Source organism: Trichomycterus rosablanca, chromosome 15, assembly GCF_030014385.1.
Source record: "Trichomycterus rosablanca isolate fTriRos1 chromosome 15, fTriRos1.hap1, whole genome shotgun sequence".
NCBI lineage: Eukaryota > Metazoa > Chordata > Actinopteri > Siluriformes > Trichomycteridae > Trichomycterus > Trichomycterus rosablanca.
Window position 1 is genome coordinate 1,320,474 of NC_086002.1, and position 27,928 is coordinate 1,348,401.

The following is a 27,928-nucleotide window of genomic DNA, read 5'->3' on the forward strand; positions in this document are numbered from 1 at the left end:
GAACATCGTATGTTTTCTGAAGCCGGTTGTCGGTCACATACGCTGGAGCATGAAGCAAATTCTCCAGAACGATCTCAGCACTGAGCTCATGTTTTTATTCAGTAGTAGCTAAAGACACAGATCAGGTCTGATGCTTATCGTTTATTATTCTGAGTTTATGAGGAAATAAAAATACACACGTGTAATAAAACAGACATAAAAACCCCAAACCGTCACAGTCACAGAACCAGAGTGATTAACAAAGGCGACGTGAAACATCAACGTTACAGGGATCCAGAGCGGGGAGCATCATTCAGTACTAATTAAATATTTTATAATTTATTGTTGGATCGTTTTACATGATTCTTCCCAAAGTTACGGGTGTTTCACGTCCCCTTTAAAGCCTTTTACAGAACCCCAGAGTTTTGAGAGAGGTGTAGAGTAAAGTGTTTCAGGTTTTTTTTTGTGTTCGGCAGATTCCTCATTTGCGAGCGACGTCGTAATTCGCCGCAAACCAATCACACGTCTCCTTAATGGCTGAGGAAAAAACAGAAGAGGTTCATGATCAGTAAACATGCCTGGACATTTTTGTATTTATGTCACCGCCAATCTAGCTTTTTAATGCATCTCCAGAATGTATTTTATTAGGATTAAACGGTGTATGGGCGTAACATTTGTATTAATATTTAAAAAGTCAAAAGGCTTTATTTAGGGCGGGCGGTTAGGGTGAGACCTGATGAGGAATGATAGGCTTTATTTAGGACAGGGCGGTGTTAGGGTGAGGCCTGATGAGGAATGATAGGCTTTATTTAGGGCAGGGCGGTGTTAGGGTGAGGTCTGGGTGAAGAATGATAGGCTTTATTTAGGACAGGGCGGTGTTAGGGTGAGGTCTGAGTGAGGAATGATAGGCTTTATTTAGGGCAGGGCGATGATAAGGTGTCAGGGGTGTTTACCTTTCCTGAAGGGGGTGAAGGTGAAGTTTGGAAGGTAGCGGCGCAGTTTGGTGTTACTCGCCGTTTTCTTAATCTGACCATCAGATTTGTCGGTGTCGTACTGAACACGGAGCGTTAAGGTCGATGAAACGGGCGTGTTCACTCAAATTCAGTTCCATTTCAGTTGGTACAGAGCTCTGCTGCGTGCATTATCACTAGAACATCATCTGTCAAACATATTACTCCGGTTCTTAAACAACTACACTGGCTTCCTGTCCAGGATCGTATCAACTTCAAAATTCTGCTCTTAATGTTTAAGGCTCTTCATAACTTAACACCTAAATATCTTACAAATCTTCTCCATGTCTACATCCCCTCCTGTACTCTAAGATCTTCTGCTTTTCTTCTCTGTACTTCAACCATCCACTTATCTTCCATGGGGGCTAGAGCCTTTAGTTACTCTGCTCCACACCTCTGGGACTCTCTCCCTCCTGACATCCGTGCTATTAACTCTCTCGCTATCTTCAAATCTTGTCTTAAAACGTACATTTTTAAACGTGCCTTTCCTTAATGTACTGTTACTGATGATGTTAATCTTTATTGTAAGGCGTCCTTAAATAAAATGTATTACTATTATTATTATTATTATTATTTTACCCACAGTTCAGCTTCTTCATTTTATTTTAGGCACTTCTGTAGGAACAAATCTTGTCTGGTCGCTATGTAAACTAAAGCGTCCAAACCTTAAAGACCTTCATTACTCAAATTATCTGAAATATTTCACCAAATTCACACAAAATACAGTCCCTAAAAACAAACATTCAGACAAAACATCTCACTTGAATCTTTCCAATCATCTGTTGCCTCATCATCACCCCACTGCTGCCACATTAACTCTCAAATCTCAAACCCCTTTCTGTACCACACAACCTTCGAGCCGCTAGTCTTGTCTGCCTTGATCCACCACTCAGAACGAGGAATACAGACATCCGAGTCTTCTACCATCTTCAAAAATGATTAAAAACCTTCATCAGCTCTTAACTTAAACTAATCTAAGTTTGCCAACTGCCATCAGACTGCATAACAATAGCAGAATACACCGACTGTCCTCACACTGATGAGCCAGCCCCCCCCCCCCCCCCCAATAACTCAAGATCTCCCCCTACTCTGGACTCTATATTTCATTATTCACGTATATATCTACATATAGAATATATAGTGTTTTTATTATACTGTTGTAATTACCATACTGTTGTATAATAGTCATTTTTGTATAATTTTATTCTACTCTAGTTTTATTTACTCTATTTACTGTACTTACACTGTACTGGAGTTGCTGTAACACTCGAATTTCCCCCCATGGGGATCAATAAAGGGATTTTCCCCCATAGGGATCAATCTTATCTTATCTTATCTAACCTCCACTTACTGATCCCTCAACCTTCCAGAATAATCTCTACCCACACCTTACGTAACCTGTGGTTCTCAGCAGATCTCCTTCAGCAGATTTGGGTTCTTGGGTGAGTGCTAAGGAAATGAGGAAGCTCCTTTGTTAGTCTCTCTGGATGAGCTGCTGCTAAATGCCGTGAACGTAAACACAAATGTATGTAATGTAAATTGTGCAAGTAAATGATACCCACAGTCGCCAGATTTCAGTCATCAGTCACCACTACTTATAATCAGAGCAGGATGATTTATTTTATTAATGTAAAACCTTTGTTTAGCAAAGTGCTGGAACGAACCCAAACCTCCACAGTTAGGCACCAAATATCAGATTTTTCTTTCTTTTATTCTATTTTTCTTGATTTGTGTAAATATATTTCATTTAAAGTATCCTCCAGGCCACCTGAGGAGGACGGGGGTCCCAGGGTTCCTTCGGCTGCTCAACAGGAGGCTTTTGGTCTGTCGGTCCTGGATTCTGTAAAGCTGCTTTGAGACCATGTGTGTTGTAAAAAGCGCTATGGGGGCACTCAGGGCTGATGTGCTTGTGTAGGTGCAGCGGGTGATCGAAGGATCCAGAGATGGATCAGAGGTGTCGGAGTATATTAAAGGATACGATTACGGGTCCGGTGAAGCCGAAAGATTCCACAATCATGTCGACCGCGTCCTTAATGGTCACCTCGTCCTCCTCTCCAACTGAAACATATAAAGTGTGTGTGTGTGTGTGTGTGAGCTCTGTATAGACATCATTACTATTTACAGCTGGTAGACAAAATAAGAGAAACCCCACATCACACTGTAATGATGTAAATGAACCCTGTTTCCAGTGTGTTCAGCTGTTCATTAACTGCGTGTATCAGCCTCAAAAGCTTTAAAGAGGCCGAGGGTCCTTTCTGTGTGGAGTTTGCATGTTCTCCACGTGTCTGACCGGGTGCTCCGGTTTCCTCCCACAGTCCAAAGACATGCAGTCAGGATATTGTCGTGTTCTTTTATGAAAGAAAAGACTCAGATCACCAACTAACAGTTACTTATTTATTCAATATGATGAGAAGATCAAAAGTGTGTTCCCAGCTGGGGGCTCTCTATCTACAACCACCATTAACACACAGGCATCAGGAAATTTGAGAAGAGTCACCCCGAAAGTCTCCAGGTGGGGGCTTAAATAGTCTTAACCACACCCATTTGTCCATTTCTTTGTTTCAGTCCATTTCTTCTCATCACCTCTTCCATGGGCCCGCTGCCAGTTCCAGAATTGTTGTGTCTTTGTTTACACCATATATGGACTTCCTCTGGTATATTGTCAATTCATTATCTTACACAATGTTATCCGACTCTGCTTATCCTATACTGTACATCCTGACCTAGCACATCAAGTGCCTCTCAGCTGAGAATGGTTTATCATAACAACTTTCGTGTCATAATAACTTTAATGAACACACACACCCTTGTGAAAAAGTTGAATTGCCACGGTTGATAGTGGCCTTTTAGGGTGATGGTAGCCTTTTAAAACCCCAATAGTCCCCCCTTTCACACCATTTATGGTGTGAAAAATAAATCCTGAATTACATAGTGAAAGGAAACTTAGATGTTCTGAATAACAAAATAAATCTTATTATTCTAGCGTATGTGTACTGGGGTAAGATTACAACCCCTGGCAAAAATTATGGAATCACCAGTCTCTGAGGATGTTCCTTCAGTTGTTTAATTTTGTAGAAAAAAAGCAGATCACAGACATGACAAAAAACTAAAGGCATTTCAAATGGCAACTTTCTGGCTTTAAGAAACACTAAAAGAAATCAAGAAAAATAATTGTGGTAGCCAGTAACAGTTAGATTTTTAGAACAAGCACAGGGAATAAATTATGGAATCACTCAATTCTGAGGAAAAAATTATGGAATCACCCTGCAAATTTTCATTACAAACACTAACACCTGCATCAGATTAAAGCTGCTCTTTAGTATGCAGGTAAAAAGGAGTGATCACACCTTGGAGAGCTGTTGCAACAAGTGGACTGACATGTATCATGGCTCCAACACCAGAGATGTCAATTGAAACAAAGGAGAGGATTATCAAACTCCTTAAAGAGGGTAAATCATCACGCAGTGTTGCACAAGATGTTGGTTGTTCACAGTCAGCTGTGTCTAAAACCTGGACCAAGTACAAACAACATGGGAAGGTGGTTAAAGGCAAGCATACTGGTAGACCAAGGAAGACATCAAAGCGTCAAGACAGAAAACTTAAAGCAATATGCCTTGAAAACAGAAAATGTACAACAAAACAAATGAGGAACAAATGGCAGGAAACTGGAGTCAACGTCTGTGACCGAACTGTAAGAAACCGCCTAAAGGAAATGGGATTTACATACAGAAAAGCTAAAAGAAAGCCATCACTTACACCTAAACAGAAAAAAACAAGGTTACAATGGGCTAAGGAAAGGCAATCGTGGACTGTGGATGACTGGATGAAAGTCATATTCAGTGATGAATCTCGAATCTGCATTGGGCAAGGTGATGATGCTGGAACTTTTGTTTGGTGCCGTTCCAATGATATTTATGCAGACGACTGTCTGAAGAAAACATGCAAATTTCCACAGTCATTGATGATATGGGGCTGCATGTCAGGTAAAGGCACTGGGGAGATGGCTGTCATTACATCTTCAATAAATACACAGGTTTACATTGACATTTTGGACACTTTTCTTATCCCATCTATCGAAAGGATGTTTGGGGATGATGAAATCATTTTTCAAGATGATAATGCATCTTGCCATAGAGCAAAATCTGTGAAAACATTCCTTGAAGAAAGACACATATGGTCAATGTCATGGCCTGCAAACAGTCCGGATCTCAATCCAATTGAAAATCTGTGGTGGAAGTTAAAGAAAATGGTCCATGACAAGGCTCCAACCTGCAAAGCTGATCTGGCAACAGCAATCAGAGAAAGCTGGAGCCAGATTGATGAAGAGTACTGTTTGTCACTCATTAAGTCAATGCCTCAGAGACTGCAAGCAGTTATAAAAGCCAGCGGTGGTGCAACAAAGTACTAGTGATGTGTTGGAGTGTTATTTTGTTTGTCATGATTCCATAATTTTTTCCTCAGAATTGAGTGATTCCATAATTTATTCCCTGTGCTTGTTCTAAAAATCTAACTGTTACTGGCTACCACAATTATTTTTCTTGATTTCTTTTAGTGTTTCTTAAAGCCAGAAAGTTGCCATTTGAAATGCCTTTAGTTTTTTGTCATGTCTGTGATCTGCTTTTTTTCTACAAAATTAAACAACTGAAGGAACATCCTCAGAGACTGGTGATTCCATAATTTTTGCCAGGGGTTGTATATGAATATGTGCGTGTGCATGTACGAGCTGGGTGCTTCTCTCAAGGACATAGAAGGCGAAGGTTTTTGGTGACAGTCCTTTTCTCTCTCAGAAGGGTGTAATACTCTGGCCAATTCACAGATCACCCAGCCCCAATGTTAGATACTCCACCCTCAGGATTCATGATTATATACCTGCAAGCATGAGCATAAGCTATTACAAAAACCAACTACTTTACCTGATGTCTTAGACATCCTCCGGATCAACCTTGTACATTTCAAATCCCTCATTGGTTAGTATTGTCACTTTACTGGTCTCCATGGTCATTTCACCCTGACCAGGATAATTTTTTTCCCTTTTTTCTCCCACTTTAGCGCATCAAATTTCTGCCCGTCAATCATCCTCTCACTAATGCTGGTCCCTGCTCCTGATTGGGGAGGACGAGGCTGCTCCACGCCCCCTCCGACACGTGCACAGCAATCGAACATCTTATCACCTACACTTGACGAGTGCAGTGCAGTACACCCTCTACCGCACTCCTTTCCCATCTCCGTGCAGGCGCCACCAACCAGCCAGCAGAGATCGTAATCGCACGAGTCTGAGAGAGAGAGTCCCCATCCGGCTTAATCCCGCCCCTATTTGAACAACATGCCAATCGTTGATCATGTGGCCGCTCAGCCTCAGACGGCAGGCAGAGCCGAGATTCGATACGATGTATTCGCAAGATAAAAATTAATATGATATATTAATGATTATTTTTGGGGGTTTCTGTTATTTTGACCGCTCAAAATCGCGGCTGAATTGTGTGTCTCGTACCTGACAGGATGATGGGCTCGATCTCGTCGTACTCGCGCAGCACCCACACGCACAGACGAGCCAAATCCAGCGAGAAGATGAACTGACGAAGCCCAGCGCCCGATCCGCAGACACTCAGAGCCGTACCGTCTCCTGGAGCACAACAGTCAGACACTTTCACTCAGCGCGGGTGTTTAACGTAAGCCCGGCACTACATGGCCTAAAAGTATGTGGACACCTGACTGTGAACTTTTGCAGCGATCGTTTAACTTTACCCTTCTGTAGTGTGTCTGTGGGAATTTAGGCCCTTGCAGCAGAGATGGGGAATCGCAAAAAATGACTTGTGGACAACAAAAGTCAGCAACATTAGTTACATGTGATAAATATATATATATATATATATATATGATCCGACATCATTCTGACTGTGTCATTTTTCGCTCTCTAATAATAATAATATAATAATGTTAGGAAATTAAAAAAATAGTGAATTAAAATTATAGTTGTTGGGAAATTAAAATAATACCCTCTACTTTTAGGCTCTGATTGACCGTGACAGAGAGTGACAAAAGATAGTAGCTGTACGTGCTGAACGCACACAATGTTCCACAACCATTGTTTTTGGTACGTGGTGATTGCTTAACTATCAAGGCCACTAGAGGCAATTGCAGATTGTGAAAAACATCTCCGTATATCATAATAAATTCCGCTCTTCCCTGAACCAAGGAAGGGCTAACTGATAAAAGACACACATGCATTCTGCTCGGGTCGGTTCTCCTTTTTCACTCGCTGAGACAGGGAAAACTACCCGTGGCCACGTAGAGACTGGGATTGCCAGTTTTAAAAAATTCAGTAAATGACTAAACTAAACTTTTGTGTTGTGTGATCAATCAAACCAAAGATTCGTCGTTGACAACAATAATAATAATAATAATCCTCCGGCCTTCTTAACCCATGTGAAAAAACAAAGAAATGTTAAATTTATAATTAACAAAAGGTGCATGGTTTGCAATGATTCTCAGATTCTGTGATGACGTCCAGATTCTGTCAACATTTGCCATACATAACAAAACCGTTCCTACTCCCCACCTAAGAAACATCTGTTAATGTGTGAACCTTCCCACACAGCCATAAGTGCATTATCACAATGTATATAAGAGAAACTGTATATTTGTTCCGGATCACACTGCCCAGTTTTCTTTGAGGGGCTTGTCAGTGTGATCCTTCTCTGCAGACAAGAATAAATATCTTTTTCTACTTATAATCCAGCCTTCAAGGTATTTATTAAAAGGGTTTTTTCTACCACACCCACAACACACGCAATGTGTAAATGTTCCAGCAGCTTCCGGCGTAGTGATGAAGCGTCGCTCCCTACTCCCTACACAGTCTGAAGTTCACTTCATTTGAACATTTTCATTACCTTCGGATTGGAATCTCACTAAAAATGGTGGAATACCCTACGTAGTGCACTTCACAGGAACGACCGGGGTGAATGGGACGCTCCTACAGAATTGGCGCTAATGATTTTAAGAACCGCTTTCTGAACCAATCAGAGCTTCTGATTGTAATAGTTAGTAAGAAATGCTGTTCTCTGCATTTATTCGGTTTGCGTCACACAGATGACGCGGTAATGAAACGCTCGATCGGCTTTCTAACGACTTCCTGTTTTACTTCACAACCGGGAAAACTTTGGAGGTTTTTAATTATAAGCACATTTACAAAATAACGGATTCTATTCCTAATGGGACGCACGCTTATAAATGTAATAGCATCTGGAAGAACAGAAGCTAAGGTAAGCAGCGGTTATGGATCTTTTGATGTGTTTGGGATTTGGGCCGCTGTGCCGTAATTTGCAATGAAACCAAAACGTATCAGTTTAAGCTTTTAACTGGAACCTAGGAAAGTAAAACGACTAAATACACTCGCTAATCTGTTGTTTTTGATCTGAACTTACAGATTATTTCTTTATTTCTACGCTTTATTTCCAATATATGTTTTGTGTTTATTATATTGACTCGTGACTCGACTCGGACTCGTATTTTGTGACTTGTGAACATCTCTGCCTTGCAGTCAAAGCATTTGCAAAATCAGGCAACGTTGACTGAAAAGGCCTGGCTCACAGTCGACATTCTGTTTCATCCCAAAAGTGTTCAGTGATTTTGAGGTTGGGAGCAAACCATTTACTTTACATAACTAAATGTGTGCGCTTGTTGTCACTGGGTGTGTCCGCATACTTGTGGTATCGACCGCTTCATGCTTGTTTTTGTGGCGGTTAATGGGATCTGAGGCGAGAACCAAACGAATCATATGGACACCAAACCCTGATTATACACTATATTGCCAAAAGTATTTGGACACTGGTACATGACCTCTGTGTGAACATTTCAGCTTCTCACAAGACTTTGAAGTGTGTCTGTGTATGGGAATTTGTGCCAGTTCGATCAAAAGATGACAGCATTATCTTGATCTTGGGTCGATATTCCGGTTCATCCCAGAGGTGTTGAGTGGGGCTGAGGTCAGGGCTCTGTGCAGGACACTGGAGCTTCTTTAAACTGAGCTTTTCTTCATGACTTTATAGAACTTGCTATGTGCACATGGGGGCTCAATCATACTGGAACAGTAAAGGACCTTCCCTAAACTGTTGCTGCAAAGTTGGAAGCATATTATCTCCTTCATATGATTGATTTATTATACCTGTTAGCAGCTTTTGTGGCTGAAACACATGAATACAATAATTAGCAGGGGCGTCCCAATACTTTTGTCCATATTGTGTATCTCTGTTGGGATGATGAACCTGAAAATGTTGCATGTGGGCAAAACACTTGACAACAACTTGATCTCCATAAGTAAGATGCTGCTCACATGAACGAGGTGTTTGCTTTGGCTCGGCTAGATCCTGTCTATCAACAGTTGGCATACATAACAAAAGACTGTTGCCTGCAATCAATAGACTCACGAATACTCTTCCCCTGGCTTCAAACCGTTCCTACTCCCCACCTAAAAAACATCTGTTAACTTGTGAACTTTCCCACACAGCCATAAGTGCATTATCACAATGTATATAATAGAAACTATATATTTGTTCCGGATCACACTGCCCAGTTTTCTTTGAGAGGTGGTCTCTGCAGACAAGAATAAATCTCTTTTTCTACTTATAATCCAGCCTTCAAGGTATTTATTAAAAGGGTTTTTTCTACCACAACCACAACACACACAATGTGTAAATGTTCCAGCAGCTTCCGGTGTAGTGATGAAGCGTCGCTCCCTACTCCCTACACACTCTGAAGTTCACTTCATTTGAACATTTTCGTTCCCTTCAGATTGGAATCTCATTTAAAATGGTGGAGTACCCTACGTAGTGCACTTCACAGGAACAACCGGGGTGAATGGAACGCTCCTACAGAATTGGCGCTAATGATTTTAAGAACCGCTTTCTGAACCAATCAGAGCTTCTGATTGTAATTGTTAGTAAGAAATGCTGTTATTTGCATTTATTCAGTTTGCGTCACACAGATGACGCGGTAATGAAACGCTCGATCGGCTTTCTAACGACTTCCTGTTTTACTTCACGACCAGGAAAAGTTTGGAGGTTTTTAATTATAAGCACATTTACAAAATAACGGATTCTATTCCTAATGGGACGCACGCTTATAAATGTCATAGCATCTGGAAGAACAGAAGCTAAGGTAAGCAGCGGTTATGGATCTTTTGATGTGTTTTGGATTTTGGCCGCTGTGCTGTAATTTGCAATGAAACCAAAACGTATCCTAACACTCACCTCTCAGAGGAAGGTTCATAAATGTTTAACAGTCAGGTTATGTACCTAACCCAGATCTTCCTAATTCCTGAAACTCAGCTCATTTAACAGAACTACCAATAGTGTGTGTATACATACACACATGATTTTATGGAGCACTATGTGTGTAGCATTGATGTGTAAAATATTCACAGTTTGCATTCCAATTCATTCAAATGGTGTTTACTGAGGCTGAAAGTGGGGCAGGCATGTGTACTCATGTGATAGCTCAGTGGTTAAGGTACTGGACTAGTAAACAGAAGGTTGCCGGTTCAAGCCCCGCCACCACCAAGTTGCCACTGTTGGGTCCCTGAGCAAGGCCCTTAACCCTCAATTACTCGTTGTGTAAGTCGCTTTGGATAAAAGCGTCTGCTGTAAATGTATCAGTTGAAGCTTTTAACTGGAACCTAGGAAAGTAAAACGACTAAATACACTCGCTAATCTGTTGTTTTTGATCTGAACTTACAGATTATTTCTTTATTTCTACGCTTTATTTCCAATATATGTTTTGTGTTTATTATATTGACTCCTGACTCGACTCGGACTCGTATTTTGTGACTTGTGAACATCTCTGCCTTGCAGTCAAAGCATTTGCAAAATCAGGCAACGTTGACTGAAAAGGCCTGGCTCACAGTCGACATTCTGTTTCATCCCAAAAGTGTTCAGTGATTTTGAGGTTGGGAGCAAACCATTTACTTTACATAACTAAATGTGTGCGCTTGTTGTCACTGGGTGTGTCCGCATACTTGTGGTATCGACCGCTTCATGCTTGTTTTTGTGGCGGTTAATGGGATCTGAGGCGGGAACCAAACGAATCATATGGACACCAAACCCTGATTATACACTATATTGCCAAAAGTATTTGGACACTGGTACAAATACTGGTGTATTGGTACTGGTGTATGGGAATTTGTGCCAGTTCGATCAAAAGATGACAGCATCATCTTGATCTTGGGTCGATATTCCGGTTCATCCCAGAGCTGTTGAGTGGGGCTGAGGTCAGGGCTCTGTGCAGGACACTGGAGCTTCTTTAAACTGAGCTTTTCTTCATGACTTTATAGAACTTGATATGTGCACAGGGGGGCTCAATCATACTGGAACAGTAAAGGACCTTCCCTAAACTGTTGCTGCAAAGTTGGAAGCATATTATCTCCTTCATATGATTGATTTATTATACCTGTTAGCAGCTTTTGTGGCTGAAACACATGAATACAATAATTAGCAGGGGTGTCCCAATACTTTTGTCCATATTGTGTATCTCTGTTGGGATGATGAACCTGAAAATGTTGCATGTGGGCAAAACACTTGACAACAACTTGACCTCCATAAGTATGATGCTGCTCACATGAACGAGGTGTTTGCTTTGGCTCGGCTTTGGTGTTCGAGGACACAACCGGCCGTGTCTGAGGGAGGGAAGGTCATTTTCCATACTGCTCCTGGAAGTCTAAGCATGGTCCAGGCACCATCACGAGCAGTGGTGGGACACAGAACACTTACAGAGTGCCAAGACTTCCAACATAGGATGGTCCAGGCGCTGGTCCTCGGCTCTCCTCGGCCAGGGGGGTAAGGGGGTGGTTTTTAGGGAACAAATTAGAATAAAAGCAGCCACGTCTCTGTTTATGCTTGTGACCACATACGATCTTGTCCATGATTCTGATTGAAGTTACGAGGCACCGTGTGCGTGTGGACGGCTCGTCTTCTCTTACAACGATTAGCATGTTTACAAAATCCTGCTTTGAATAGCAAAATCATCTTTGTTAGTGAACAATGACGGGAAGCACAAGACAATGCGAGCATAGCGTGCCTGTACCCGCCCTCACAACAGGTTCTCCGGGCGGTCGTGATCCTGTTCCACCCCGCAGCCCGAAATGTGGTTTGCTGTTTATGTCAAAAATTCTTCTTCTTTCTGTGCCTGCTTGGATCGTTGTTAGTGCCGTCCACATATTTTTGACAGGGTTTGATGCACTTTATTAAGCGCATTTCATTAATTCATTGTTGTGTTTTATTGGTTGATTTTTTTGATGGAACTTCTATTTGTGTCCAAAGTTTAAGATTTAAGATTCAAGTTTAAGTGTAGCCTCACTAATGTTCCAGTTTGTAGGTTTCTGGGCGACATCTGTGTGTGTGTGCGTGTGTGTGTGTGTGTGTGTGTGTGTGTAGGACTGTACTGCGTACTTTTTGCCAGGTAGGTCTTGTGGATGAGCGCGGGAACGACGTGTCCGTCCTCGATGCTGAAATTGTCGTGCGGACCGAAGATGTTTGTGGGAATGATGGCTGTGTATCGACGTCCATGCTGCTGGAAACAGGCTCTGCACACATCAATCAATCAAACAATCAATCCATCAATAAATCCATCCATCAATCAATCAATCAAACAATCAATCCATCCATCAATTCATCCATCAATCAATAAATCTATTTATTATTATTATTATACAATTATTTATTTTTTTCTCAAAATCATTGTTGAAACCTCCAACAGGTGAAGACGCCCCCCAGGTAGACCTCTCAAAGCTTCATTAATATCCCAAACTGTTTATTTTGTTCCATAGCGAACACAATGCAGTGATAAAGACAAGATTAGGACACAGACCTGTTGTAGACGTCCACCATGCGCTTGGCGTAGGCGTAACCGAAGTTGGACTGGTGCGGAGGACCGTTATGGATCTGAAAACAGAACGTGAATTAGGAATTGTGACAGGTGGGGCGTGGTTCAGCCCGTGTGGGCGCTGGTGGCTGTTTGTGCAGAGCTTAGCATGTTCTGCACATGTGAAGTCAAATTTATATTTATATAGCGCTTTTTACAATGGACATTGTCTCAAAGCAACTTTACAGAATTCAGGACCAACAGACCAAAAACCCCTACTGAGCAAGCCGAGGGCGACAGTTGCAAGGAAAAACTCCCTTAAAATTACAGGAAGACACTTTGAGAAGAACCAGACTCAAGAGGGCCCTTCATCCTCTTTGGGTGGAAATGCCGCGTCTGGTCCTTGAAGGTACTCGGAAAACAAAAAGTGCAGAAGGTGGATTGGTGTGTGTGTGTGTGTGTACCATTGTCTCATCGATGGGGTAGCTGGTTTGATCTGGGAAAATACAGGTGGACAGACAGGAGACGACCTTCACCACGTCCATCTGATGAGCCGTGTGGAGAACGTTGTCGTTAATAGCCGAGTTCTTCCTCTGAAACCAAACACAGCTCGAGTCACCACGTGTTAATCCACCAAAACATCTCACCATGTGATCACCTACCAGAAAATCTCATCATCTCACCACATGTTAATCTACCAAAACATCTCACCATGTGATCATCTACCAGAAAATCTCATCATCGCACCACGTGTTAATCTACCAAAACATCTCATCATCTCACCATCTCATCAACTCATCATCATCTGTGTTTGCATGATTACCCAGAAATCCAGGTTCTCTCTGAGGTGGAGGAAGAGGCCACCCACCATGGCTGCCAGGTGAACAATATGTGTTGGTTGATGTTTCTGAAAGATCGCTCTCGTCTCGTCCACGTTCCTGAGGAGCATAAAGCAACCAAACATCTTCATGGTGGCACAGCTGGTGGGTGAAACGATGAGGGCACCGATTTTACCACAGTCAGTATCAGTGATTTTTTTTATGAGGTGAAACGGAACCAGAACCAGGTTCTTCTCGGATCTCTACAAACTTTGGACTTAAAGTCCTGGACTTACGTCAGATTGGCGTCCTTGGAGGAGAGAAAGATCCACACCTCGCCCTCTCTCGCACCTCCTTCCACCTTCACCACGTGTTCTATAGCGCTACCCACCAGACCCCTGCCGCCCGTCACCAGCACCCGCATCGGCCTTGCCTGGCTTTCCATCTAAAGAGGAGAGAAAAGCATTTGAAGAAGGTGAAGCAGAATCAGCTTTAAATGACCCACCCGCACCCCACTAAAACCCCACACGCTTTCCCCACTCGAACGGTCAGCACATTTCTAATCAGAACCCCCCCCCCCAATCTGCTCCGCTTCACTTACCCAATTAAAGAAACTCCTAACAAAATATGTATGGTGTTAAATCCTAACACATACAGGCAGGCCAGTCTAGCACTCGCACTCTCTTACTATGAAGTCACACCATTTATTTTTAATTAACAGATTGTTATCGCCTCTACTGCTGCAGACCTCCACTACTGACCCAGGAGAGCCGTGACTAACACACGCCTCCTCCGACACGTGTGCAGAACCGACCACTTGGTTTCAAATGGAGATCCGTGTTGCGCACAGAGAGTCGATCTCTATTATCCTCCGTCTTTGTGCAGGACCGTCGATCAGCCAGCAGAGGTCATAAATGCAGCAGTTATGATGAATCCCTATGACCCTGTGTCAGCACTGGTGGGTTTTACCACTGTGCTGCCCTAGCGCCCCCGCTACACCACATTAACATGTGCAGAACAGCATTTTGATGCAATGCCTGTAATAGATAGTTCACAAATGACTGCTATCTGTTTGTGTTTGTATTTTACCTTCTGTCCCAGCTTTTCCAGAACTGGGGTTGTTAGGGTCAAAATAAATCATGTGTGGTGGAAAGGTTTGCGTTTAAACCTAAAACAATGGTTAAAAAATGCTAATACATGACAAGCTTTACACCCCAACAGTCAGTAACCAAAGAGGAAGAACCAACTCCAAACAACAAGATCCATTCAGCAAGCTGCAGGGCATGCAAATGCTCCAACAGTATTCCAATTCATCTCACGACACCAGCCTGCAGTACAGTAAATTTCTCTAATCAGTGAGTTCAGGTGTTCCTACCACACCCACTAGTTCCAACTGTATAAAATTCTATTGGATTTATTAGTATTTAATTATTTATGTTTTTAACTTTGTGGCAAAATTCAAGTTTAAAAAAAAACAAAACATTTTTTACTGATGAACTGTGTTTTTGTGAGAACAAACGTAACAACAATCGACTGAAACCAAAATCATCAACCCACTGAGGCCTGGATTCAAAATCACCCCCAAAATCAGCTCATAATGTGAATCATAATGTGGTGTGTTTGGCCCCCATGTGCCTAAATGCCCTCTGTCCTGATGGATCTTCTCCCAGACCTGGACCCAGATCAGGGCATTAGTGGACTCCTACGTAACATCCCAGAGCTTCTGGCTTCTGGAACAGGTTTCAGGTCTGAGGAATGTGAGGGCCACTCAATGGCATCAATGCCTTCGTCATCCAGGAACCGCCTACACGCTCTGGCCACACGAGACCGGGCATTGCCCTGCACCAGGAGGAACCCAGGGTCCACTGGTCTGAGAATGATTCTGATGATTTCATCCCGGTATGTAGCAACAGTCAGGGTACCGCTGGCCGTCACTTGGAGGTTTGGGCGACCATCCAATACCACGGTGATTAAGATTCCTTTTATTTTTTGGAGCAGTATGACCCGTTTGACGGGTCTGGTGGAGAAGCTCCAGTGACCAAGGAACGTAAGTAAAAACAACAAAAGAACCGACCGCTTCTTTTCACCTGTACCAGGTGGTTTCGTATGGGGATCACACACGAATCACGCAGAGGTTCTTAACTGGTTTCAGGTCTGAGGAACATGAGGCTCAGTGAATGGCATCAATGCCTTTGTTTTCCAGGAAATGCCTACACGCTCTGGCCACATGAGACCGGGCATCGTCCTGCACCAGGAGACCCAGGGTCCTGGTCTGAGAGTGACGATTTTATCCCGGTGCGTAAGAGCAGTCAGGGTTCTGTTGGCCGTCACTTGGAGGTTTGGGCAACCATCCAATACCACGGTGATTAAGATTCCCTTCATTTATTTGAGCAGTATGACCCGTTTGACTGGTTTGGTGTGGAGAAGCTACACTGGCTTCAGAATGTAAGTAAAAACAACATCAGTAAATACACCAAGGGGTCAAACATGGAAAGAATAATTTTCTATTTAATTCTATCAGATTTCACATTTTAAACAGTGTAAAGTATTTTTTTTAATCCAGTCGATGTATGAAAACTGTGCGTCACACCAAAAGATCAAAAATCAAAAGAAAAAAGGCCAAAGTCACATTTAAAAGTATTCATTGTAATTGAAAATCTAGTTTCTAAACGTATGCAGCAGTTTACCCTGCACACCAGGAAGCCGGAACCATGTCAGAACAATAAAAGTTCCCACTGTTTGTCAGGGACGTATAGATTAGTACAGATTAGTATATCTTAGTATAGATTAGTATAGATTAGTAAAGATTAGTACAGATTAGTATAGATTAATATAGATTAGTACAGATTAATATAGATTAGTATAGATTAGTACAGATTAGTATAGATTAATATAGATTAGTACAGATTAGTACAGATTAGTATAGATTAATATAGATTAGTATAGATTAATATAGATTAGTACAGATTAGTATAGATTAATATAGATTAGTATAGATTAGTACAGATTAGTATAGATTAATATAGATTAGTACAGATTAATATAGATTAGTACAGATTAGTATAGATTAATATAGATTAATATAGATTAGTACAGATTAGTACAGATTAGTATAGATTAATATAGATTAGTATAGATTAGTACAGATTAGTACAGATTAATATAGATTAGTACAGATTAGTATAGATTAGTACAGATTAATATAGATTAGTACAGATTAATATAGATTAGTATAGATTAATATAGATTAGTACAGATTAATATAGATTAATATAGATTAGTACAGATTAGTATAGATTAATATAGATTAGTACAGATTAGTATAGATTAATATAGATTAGTATAGATTAATATAGATTAGTACAGATTAGTATAGATTAATATAGATTAGTACAGATTAGTATAGATTAATATAGATTAGTATAGATTAATATAGATTAGTACAGATTAGTATAGATTAATATAGATTAGTACAGATTAGTATAGATTAATATAGATTAGTATAGATTAGTACAGATTAGTACAGATTAATATAGATTAGTACAGATTAGTATAGATTAGTACAGATTAATATAGATTAGTACAGATTAATATAGATTAGTATAGATTAATATAGATTAGTACAGATTAGTATAGATTAATATAGATTAGTACAGATTAATATAGATTAGTACAGATTAGTATAGATTAATATAGATTAGTACAGATTAGTATAGATTAATATAGATTAGTATAGATTAGTACAGATTAGTACAGATCAAGGTTATAATAGTTTTGGATTTTTCATTATAGTTTAGTTTTATTTCGTTTTGACTTTTTTTTCTCTAATTCAGTTAGTTTTAATTAGTTTTTAGAGTGGGTTTGCTAGTTTTTATTAGTTTTTATTATTTGTTTAATGCTTAGTTTTAGTTTAGTTTTTATTAGTTTTAGTATTAGTTTTAGTTTTTTCATACTTTGGGTTATTTTTCAGGTGCAGGATTCAAAAAGGTCAGAGTAAGTATTGTGTAATAAAAACTCAACAAAAGATACCATTTAAAAAATTTATTTAATTACTGTTGAACAATCAACTGTCCACAAAAACTGTAACAGTCCACAAGATAGCAGCCTTAGGTGCAAAATGTGTGCAATACTGCTGCTGAAAAGGACACACATGAACATAATAATTAGGGCTGTCACGCGATAAATAATGTTGGGCCCCCTTAACAAATTGCAGATGCTGATAGCTGATCAGAATGAATTAAAAGTCACTCAGAAGTTCCACTTCAGGTCCAAATTCCTGCCTCTGGTATTTTTACTGCACAGTTTCAGTTCTTTTAATTTTACTTAATGAAAATATTGTAATATGTGCAGCCAATGTGGGGGGGCAGTGAGGTGAGTGGTTGAGTTCATGTTGTGGAGGACCCCCTGCCATGGGCCCCGGTGCACCTTTTGTATCTGCCGTAGTTTTTCCTGCACTTGTAATTCACACAAGAACTATTTTTTCTTAAAAAAAAAAAAAAAAAAGGGGCTATTCTAAGAAAAATAATGTTGTTTTCTAACGTCTCACTGGTCATGTAATGTGAATTACAAATATATTGTCTGGCCTTTTAAGAATGTTAAGTGCACTATAGGGCGCAGGGAGCAAGTGTGTAGGGAAGGTCTCAGAATTGACCGTGTCCGCCTGTGCTTATATTTACATTTTCAGCATTTTAGCAACTTACACGATGAGCTGAACACAATGAGCAATTGAGGGTTAAGGGTCTTGCTCAGGGACCCAACAGTGGCAACTTGGTGGTGGCGGGGCTTGAACCATCAACCTTCTGTTTACTAGACCAGTACCTTAACCACTGAGCTATCACTGGCCATTATATTGTTCTTAATCAGCGTTCTGCTTCATGCACTTTTAAGAAATGCAATTAACCACAGAGACACACATTTACGTGGCACAAAGAGCCCAATAAAAATAGTTTGATTAAAATGTTTCATCTTGAGATTTTTTTTTATCGCGATTAAAAATGTAGCGCGTTAATCGCGATTACGACAGCCCTAATAATAATATAAACTAATTCATGAGACGCACATTAGGGAGCTCAATCTGAGAAAAACATAAACTTAACTTTTGCTGGCTAGCGTGGTGAGCAGAAACAATGTAAACGTGAAGTGCCGTCAGGGAGCATCTCCCCAATCTCAATCCGCTCCCTACTCACTCCCTCTCTCCACTCCGCCTCCGTTTGCGCGTTCACGTGGAGTGTCCCTCTGTAGTGGAGTGTTAGTGAGGAGGGAGCGGATTGGGAAAGGCCGCATGAGGGACCGCACGGTGCCGGTAGCTAACGTAAAACTGCTCGAGTGGAAATAATCGATTTCATATCAGTTCACAAAGCTCATAAATAGACAAACACGAAAACGAAGGCTATTCTCTCTATAATTTTAGTACGTTTTAGTTAGTTTTGTAAACGCAAAATACAGTTTTAGTTAGTTATCGTTTTTTCTTTTAATTACCGTTTTTATTTATTTCAGTTAACGAAAATGTTTTTTCAATTTCAGTTTTCGTTATTTCGTTCGTTTTCGTTAACGATAATAACCCTGGTACAGATTAATATAGATTAGTACAGATTAGTATAGATTAGTACAGATTAATATAGATTAGTACAGATTAATATAGATTAGTATAGATTAATATAGATTAGTACAGATTAATATAGATTAATATAGATTAGTACAGATTAGTATAGATTAATATAGATTAGTACAGATTAGTATAGATTAATATAAATTAGTATAGATTAATATAGATTAGTACAGATTAGTATAGATTAATATAGATTAGTACAGATTAGTATAGATTAATATAGATTAGTATAGATTAATATAGATTAGTACAGATTAGTATAGATTAATATAGATTAGTACAGATTAGTATAGATTAATATAGATTAGTATAGATTAGTACAGATTAGTACAGATTAATATAGATTAGTACAGATTAGTATAGATTAGTACAGATTAATATAGATTAGTACAGATTAATATAGATTAGTATAGATTAATATAGATTAGTACAGATTAGTATAGATTAATATAGATTAGTACAGATTAATATAGATTAGTACAGATTAGTATAGATTAGTACAGATTAATATAGATTAGTATAGATTAATATAGATTAGTACAGATTAGTATAGATTAATATAGATTAGTATAGATTAGTACAGATTAGTACAGATTAATATAGATTAGTACAGATTAGTACAGATTAATATAGATTAGTACAGATTAATATAGATTAGTATAGATTAATATAGATTAGTACAGATTAGTATAGATTAATATAGATTAGTATAGATTAGTACAGATTAGTATAGATTAATATAGATTAGTACAGATTAATATAGATTAGTATAGATTAGTACAGATTAGTATAGATTAATATAGATTAATATAGATTAGTACAGATTAGTATAGATTAATATAGATTAGTATAGATTAGTACAGATTAGTACAGATTAATATAGATTAGTACAGATTAGTATAGATTAGTATAGATTAATATAGATTAGTACAGATTAATATAGATTAGTATAGATTAATATAGATTAGTACAGATTAATATAGATTAATATAGATTAGTACAGATTAGTATAGATTAATATAGATTAATACAGATTAGTATAGATTAATATAGATTAGTATAGATTAATATAGATTAGTACAGATTAGTATAGATTAATATAGATTAGTACAGATTAGTATAGATTAATATAGATTAGTATAGATTAATATAGATTAGTACAGATTAGTATAGATTAATATAGATTAGTATAGATTAATATAGATTAGTACAGATTAGTATAGATTAATATAGATTAGTACAGATTAGTATAGATTAATATAGATTAGTATAGATTAATATAGATTAGTACAGATTAGTATAGATTAATATAGATTAGTACAGATTAGTATAGATTAATATAGATTAGTATAGATTAGTACAGATTAGTACAGATTAATATAGATTAGTACAGATTAGTATAGATTAGTACAGATTAATATAGATTAGTACAGATTAATATAGATTAGTATAGATTAATATAGATTAGTACAGATTAGTATAGATTAATATAGATTAGTACAGATTAGTATAGATTAATATAGATTAGTATAGATTAATATAGATTAGTACAGATTAGTATAGATTAATATAGATTAGTACAGATTAGTATAGATTAATATAGATTAGTACAGATTAGTATAGATTAATATAGATTAGTATAGATTAGTATAGATTAGTACAGATTAGTATAGATTAATATAGATTAGTACAGATTAGTATAGATTAATATAGATTAGTATAGATTAGTACAGATTAGTACAGATTAATATAGATTAGTATAGATTAGTACAGATTAGTATAGGTTAATATAGATTAGTATAGATTGTTTACAGAACAAATCTAAATAAGGTCAAACACTTAAACTCATTAAGCAAAACACAAAAGCACAAAAAATAATTTCAGTGTTGCTAAAAATTATTATTATTATATTATTTGAACCTAAACATGACACGGAGGGTTTAAAACCACTATAATAAACTATTAAAATAATCCTATTTTAATAAAAAATATGTTACACTATTTAAAAAATGTAAAATCTGACAATAAAATAGAACTATAATGTAATGATTCCCAACAATCACACGTGTTATGGATGCTTTAAAACTGCATTACAAGTACAAATAGTTGTGATTTACATAATACTACTACTACTACTAATAATAATAACAAATATAAATAGTTATTTGGTCATTTTTCTTACAATAAATAATTGGCCTGTTATTTACTGTCCATCTTGTATTACAGCGTTAACATGAAGGTCACCAATAAGAAAAATGACTATCAATCATTCAGGACACAAAATCTAAATTTATGTATATATATATATATATATATATATATATATATATATATATATATATATATTTTATTTGTATATAATTACCACAACTCATAGCATTATGTTGCACGATATATGTTCAGTATTATGTTCAGTTCTTGCACAACTTTTGCTCACTTTGTTCACTTTAAATTGCTTCTATTTTTTGTCATTATTTATATTTTAAGTTTCTTTTCTTAATTTCTAATTTTTCTACACTTTTTACATGTTAAAAATTTATATTTTAGTATAAATATATTTTGTATATTTTGTCTATTAAAGCAATATGCCACGGTGCGTTACTGCTATGATTTTATCACGGGGAAGGATGTTTTGGCCTAAAATATGGAATGATGTGAGGTGGTCATAGGTTCGAACGCTTCGAACGATCAGATTTTAAGACCGGAACTATCCATTTTATAATTAGTGTGATTGCAGAATGCAAGCACACTATTGTTATTGTTAAGTCATATTATTATTATCATTTTTATTTTTATTATTCTGCCGTTTTTTGTCCGCGCTTCTTCTCCCGCAGTTTTCGAGATATCGACCCCGTTCCAACGCCAAATCGTCTGGCCCATACGGGAATAGACCGCTTGTATACAGGTTTTCGATCCGCCCGCCCGTTCACCCGCCCGTTTTTCCGAAAAATTTTTCCCATAGACTTCCATTCGTTTTCGAAAAATTTTGAGATATCGACGCCGTTCCAACTCTAAATCGTCCGGCACGTTATTGACGTCACTTCTTGAAGAAAGGTTTTCGATCGGTCTGCCCGTTCACCGGCCACGCCCACTTTTTAAAGTTTTTTGCCCTTTTTTGCCCCCATTGACTTCCATTCATTTTTTTGAATGGGAATTTCCTTTTCCGGCCTTCAGCTCAAAACGAGAGCTAGGATTCAGATACAGATAAAGTATTTACACCCCCCCCAAAAACCCACTGCAGTTCTATACAGCATTTAGATACGCTCAGTTCCCACTGATATAACCCCATTCACATACAGCATGGGGATTCGAACCCACGCCCACCTGCCACGCCCGGTTTTCAGCCCCATTCACTTCCATTCATTTTTTGAAAGTTCGAGATATCAAAGCCGTTCCAACTCTAAATCGTAAAGCCCCCTGATGTAACCCCGACTCAGGTACAGCATGGGGATTCGAACCCACGCCCACCTGCCACGCCCGTTTTTCAGCTCCATTCACTCCTATTCATTTTTTGAAAGTTTGAGATATCAACGCCGTTCCAACTCTAAATCGTAAAGCCCACTGCTGTAACCCCGACTCAGGTACAGCATGGGGATTCGAACCCATGCCCACCTGCCACGCCCGTTTTTCAGCTCCATTCACTCCTATTCATTTTTTGAAAGTTTGAGATATCAACGCCGTTCCAACTCTAAATCGTAAATCCCCCTGATGTAACCCCGACTCAGGTACAGCATGGGGATTCGAACCCATGCCCACCTGCCACGCCCGTTTTTCTGCTCCATTCACTTCCATTCATTTTTTGAAGGTTTGAGATATCAACGCCGTTCCAACTCTAAATCGTAAAGCCCACTGATGTAACCCCGACTCAGGTACAGCATGGGGATTCGAACCCATGCCCACCTGCCACGCCCGTTTTTTGGTCCCATTCACTTCCATTCAATTTTTGAAAGTTCGAGATATTGACGCCGTTCCAACTCTAAATCGTAAAGCCCACTGATGTAACCCCGACTCAGATACAGCATGGGGATTCGAACCCACACCCACCTGCCACGCCCGTTTTTTGGTCCCATTCACTTCCATTCATTTTTTGAAAGTTTGAGATATCAACGCCGTTCCAACTCTAAATTTTAAAGCCCACTGATGTAACCCCGACTCAGGTACAGCATGGGGATTCGAACCCACACCCACCTGCCACGCCCGGTTTTCAGCTCCATTCACTTCCATTCATTTTTTGAAAGTTTGAGATATCAACGCCGTTCCAACTCTAAATTGTAAAGCCCCCTGATGTAACCCCGACTCAGGTACAGCATGAGGATTCGAACCCACACCCACCTGCCACGCCCGGTTTTCGGCTCCATTCACTTCCATTCATTTTTTGAAAGTTTGAGATATCAACGCCGTTCCAACTCTAAATTGTAAAGCCCCCTGATGTAACCCCGACTCAGGTACAGCATGAGGATTCGAACCCACATCCACCTGCCACGCCCGTTTTTCGGCTCCATTCACTTCCATTCATTTTTTGAAAGTTTGAGATATCAACGCCGTTCCAACTCTAAATCGTAAAGCCCACTGATGTAACCCCGACTCAGATACAGCATGAGGATTCGAACCCACACCCACCTGCCACGCCCGTTTTTCGGCTCCATCTACTTCCATTCATTTTTTGAAAGTTTGAGATATCGACGCCTTTTAAACTCTAAATCGTAAAGCCCACTGATGTAACCCCGAGTTGGATAAAGCATTGAGATACGCACACCTGCCCGACCGGCACACGGCAATCACACTCGCATTTTCTCCGGAAATGCACTCTCTAGTTTGTAATTAATAACGTAGGTGAGAAGTCACAAAAGCATTTCACTTGTACTGTGTATGACTCTGTATGTGGCAAATAAACCCTTATTTGATGGAAATGAATTTAGAATTGATAAATTATGTTCAGTAAACAAAGCAAAACAGTTTTATATTATATAATATTGTAATTATAACAAAAATTACTGTTGCACTTTTTGATTTGTCGTTTTGACTAGCCTATAATAAAAGTACAAATATAAAAAGTATGATAAGAATATCATCTGTGTATTGGTTAAATTGCAAAAAATAAAAATAAAACGTAAACTTTAAACTTAAAATTAAAGTTAAGAATCATTACCTGTCCTGACGTTAGTTCAGAAAGTTCAAATTTCCTCAGGAACGAGAGTAACTAATAATAATAATAATAATAATCCGCAATAATAAATATATTTTAGTAAATTCTAATAAAGAATTAACATAAATGCACAATATAAAACACTCTCATTAAAAAAAATCGTAAATAAATAAGAAATTTCGAGTCGCCTCCTGTGTAACAGTGAAGCTCACCTGTTGACAGCGCTTACGACTCACTGATTCATTGATTCACTGAATCGACTCGTTCAATAACAGCGGAACATGCGCGTTCGATTCCTTGCTAGGTTTGTACAAAAGGGTCAATGAATCGTTATACTGAATCGGTTCTTTTTTTTTTCCTATAAACTAGTTTGATGAGTTTGGTTCGTTTGTTAGCAACAGCGTCCAAAAATCATCGTGCAGCAATTACTAAAAAATCCCAGTGTTTAATCCACCTGCCTATACCGTCTCTTTTACCTCAGTTTAACCATTTTGGTGACAGGTTTCTAAGGGTTTCTAAGTTTTTTTTATTACAAGCAGACAAATGTAATAAAAGGAGCTGATAAGGACCAAACCCTGTGGACTTTGCCCCCCACCCCTAGCAAAACATAATCTTTTTCTGTGACTGATTGTAACATTTAGTTCTTGGAACAAAAATCATTTGTAGTTAATTTCTCATAGATCTGTCATCAAGTCCTTTCCTATGTTTATTTACACATACAGGAAAGGTTAGTATTATTAGATGGCGTCTAAAGACTCATGACTGCAATTAACCTAGTGACATGAACTCCAAGTTCCTTATTGTTCATACTGACTAGAGCTGGTGACTTTTTGTGTCCAAATAAGTTGTGATAATTAGTTGTATTACTGCAACCATTAAAAAGAAGATAAATCAATCATTTCTCTACACTAGCAGTGCCACTCCAGAGATGTTTAATTCGTTAATGAATCTGGGTTAATAAGGTACGAAAATTATAATAAATGATTCTGATTTTTCCACATATGTTAGCTGTAACGTGATATATTATTATAACATACATGCATCCCCTGGATATACGTAGATTTAAGTTTATAACATATATAAAATACCCATAATAAAATAATACCATATAAAATAATAATTTATTTAATTATATGTCATATATTATATACTTTATTATATACACTGATCAGCCATAACATTAAAACCACCTCCTTGTTTCTACACTTACTGTCCATTTTATCAGCTCCACTTACCATATAGAAGCACTTTGTAGTTCTACAATTACTGACTGTAGTCCATCTGTTTCTCTACATCCCTTTTTAGCCTGCTTTCTCCCTGTTCTTCAATGGTCAGGACCCTCACAGGACCACCACAGAGCAGGTATTATTTAGGTGGTGGATCATTATCAGCACTGCAGTGACACTGACATGGTGGTGGTGTGTTAGTGTGTGTTGTGCTGGTATGAGTGGATCAGACACAGCAGTGCTGCTGGAGTTTTTAAACACCTCACTGTAACTGCTGAACTGAGAATAGTCCACCAACCAAAAATATCCAGCCAACAGCGCCCCGTGTGCAGCGTCCTGTGACCACTGATGAAGGTCTAGAAGATGACCGACTCAAACAGCAGCAATAGATGAGCGATCGTCTCTGACTTTACATCTACAAGGTGGACCGACTAGGTAGGAGTGTCTAATAGAGAGTGGACACTGTGTTTTTAAACCCCAGCAGCGCTGCTGTGTCTGATCCACTCATACCAGCACAACACACACTAACACACCACCACCATGTCAGGGTGAAAGGAGCTAACAAAGCATGTAGAGAAACAGATGGACTACAGTCAGTAATTGTAGAGCTACAAAGTGCTTCTATATGGTAAGTGGAGCTGATAACATGGACAGTGAGTGTAGAAACAAGGAGGTGGTTTTAATGTTATGGCTGATCGGTGTATGTTACATACATAAGCATACATATTTTTATGAGCCACACATACTGTATATGTCAATACATGAAATTGTTCCAATTTCTAACAGGTTTCATATATAGTTTGCACAAATATGGGCGTATATTTTATATATGGAAATTTTATATATGTACATGTACATTATTACATTTGTGTACGGGTTTGTTTGTTTGCAAGAAACAATGAGATTCCCCCTCTCTTAATCCAGTAACTCACAGGCAGCTCAGGGTTTGAGCTTCCAAGTTCCAATCTCAGCTGTGCTACCATCCTAGCCAGGACCAGACCTATAAATCACAGTGACATTCTGAGTACATTTTGCTGGTAGACACATGTAAGAAAACCTAATGCTGGAAAAATCTACAATGATGGAAAAGATTTAAGTAATTACAACTAATAGGCTATTACGCTAGCCCACCAACTGCTATCAGCCAACCCAGCATCTACACAGACATCATTGGCTATTTCTGGGGTTTGGGCACTGTGATAAACTGGCTGCCCAGTCCAGGATGTTCCTGCCTTGCTCCCAGTGTTTTGATATGGAACCAGAAACACTGAGATCCTGACCAGGGTAATGAAGTTAAGAAAATAAATAATGAATGACTTAATTTTGATAAACGCACCTTTTAGCAAAGTGTGGATCCACTAAGGATAAAAAAGAAGTAAATTACCATACTTTACATTTCGGATAATTGCCGACCAGCACCAGCTGTGATCAAAACCCAGAGAAAAAAAACACATAAACACCAGAAAAAAACAATTCTATCAAAAAATATAATAAAATAACATTTTATCGTAAATAAATAACCACCATTTAACTGAGATTGATCAGAGTTCTGTGCAGGCTACTGGAGTTCCTCCACACCAAACTTGATGATCAATCCATATTATTATGGACCTTGCTTGGTGCTGTTATAGCTGTTATATACAGTGGGGGAAATAAGTATTTGATCCCCTGCTGATTTTGTAAGTTTACCCCCTTACAAAGACTTGAACAGTCTATAATTTTTATGGAAGGTTTATTTTAACAGAGAGAGACAGAATATCAACAAAAAATCCAGAAAAAATACATGAAATAAAAGTTATAAATTAATTTGTATTTAATTAAGGGAAATAAGTATTTGATCCCCTACCAACCAGCAAGAATTCTGACCCCCACAGACCGGTTATGTGCCCATGAGGCTACAAATTAGTCCTGTCCCGTTCAAATCTCTCAACCACCATGGGCAAGACCAAAGAGCTATCAAAGGACGTCAGGGACAAGATTGTAGACCTGCACAAGGCTGGAATGGGCTACAAGACCATCAGCAAGAAGCTTGTTGAGAAAGAGACCACTGTTGGTGCGATCATTCGAAAATGGAAGAAATACAAGATCACAGTCAATCACCCTCGCTCTGGAGCTCCATGCAAGATCTCACCTGGTGGGGTAAGAATGATTCTGAGAAAGGTGAGATCAGCCCAGAATTACATGGGAGGAGCTTGTCAATGATCTCAAGAAAGCTGGGAGCAGAGAAATGCTGGTTATGACCCCAAGAACACCATCCCCACTGGGCATTTCTCTAAAAGACAGGAGTC

The 27,928-nt window shown here is 38.8% G+C and overlaps 1 protein-coding gene across 1 annotated transcript; it reads right to left on the reverse strand.

Moving 5' to 3' along the window:
• Window positions 1–126: 126 nt before the first annotated feature.
• Window positions 127–26,616, reverse strand: LOC134328624 (GDP-L-fucose synthase-like). Its single transcript, XM_063009760.1, has 10 exons — window positions 26,573–26,616; window positions 13,957–14,105; window positions 13,666–13,780; window positions 13,307–13,435; window positions 12,849–12,922; window positions 12,431–12,564; window positions 6,481–6,612; window positions 2,968–3,047; window positions 933–1,032; window positions 127–516 (listed from the first exon to the last, which is right to left on the reverse strand). Exons 2-10 carry the CDS (start codon window positions 14,103–14,105, stop codon window positions 461–463), a joined length of 969 nt encoding a protein of 322 aa, XP_062865830.1. The 5' UTR covers window positions 26,573–26,616; the 3' UTR covers window positions 127–460.
• Between the last annotated feature and the right edge of the window lie 1,312 nt (window positions 26,617–27,928).

What these genes read in the sequence shown, in the direction of transcription:
- LOC134328624 (XM_063009760.1), bottom strand. Translation starts at nt 14,105, where the DNA reads ATGGAAAGCCAGGCAAGGCCGATGCGGGTGCTGGTGACGGGCGGCAGG. An exon ending in ATGGTGGACGTCTACAACAG is followed by an intron (nt 12,565 to 12,848) that starts GTCTGTGTCCTA and finishes TGATGTGTGCAG; the next exon opens with AGCCTGTTTCCAGCAGCATG. An exon ending in GCTTCACCGGACCCGTAATC is followed by an intron (nt 1,033 to 2,967) that starts GTATCCTTTAAT and finishes CTCCGTGTTCAG; the next exon opens with TACGACACCGACAAATCTGA.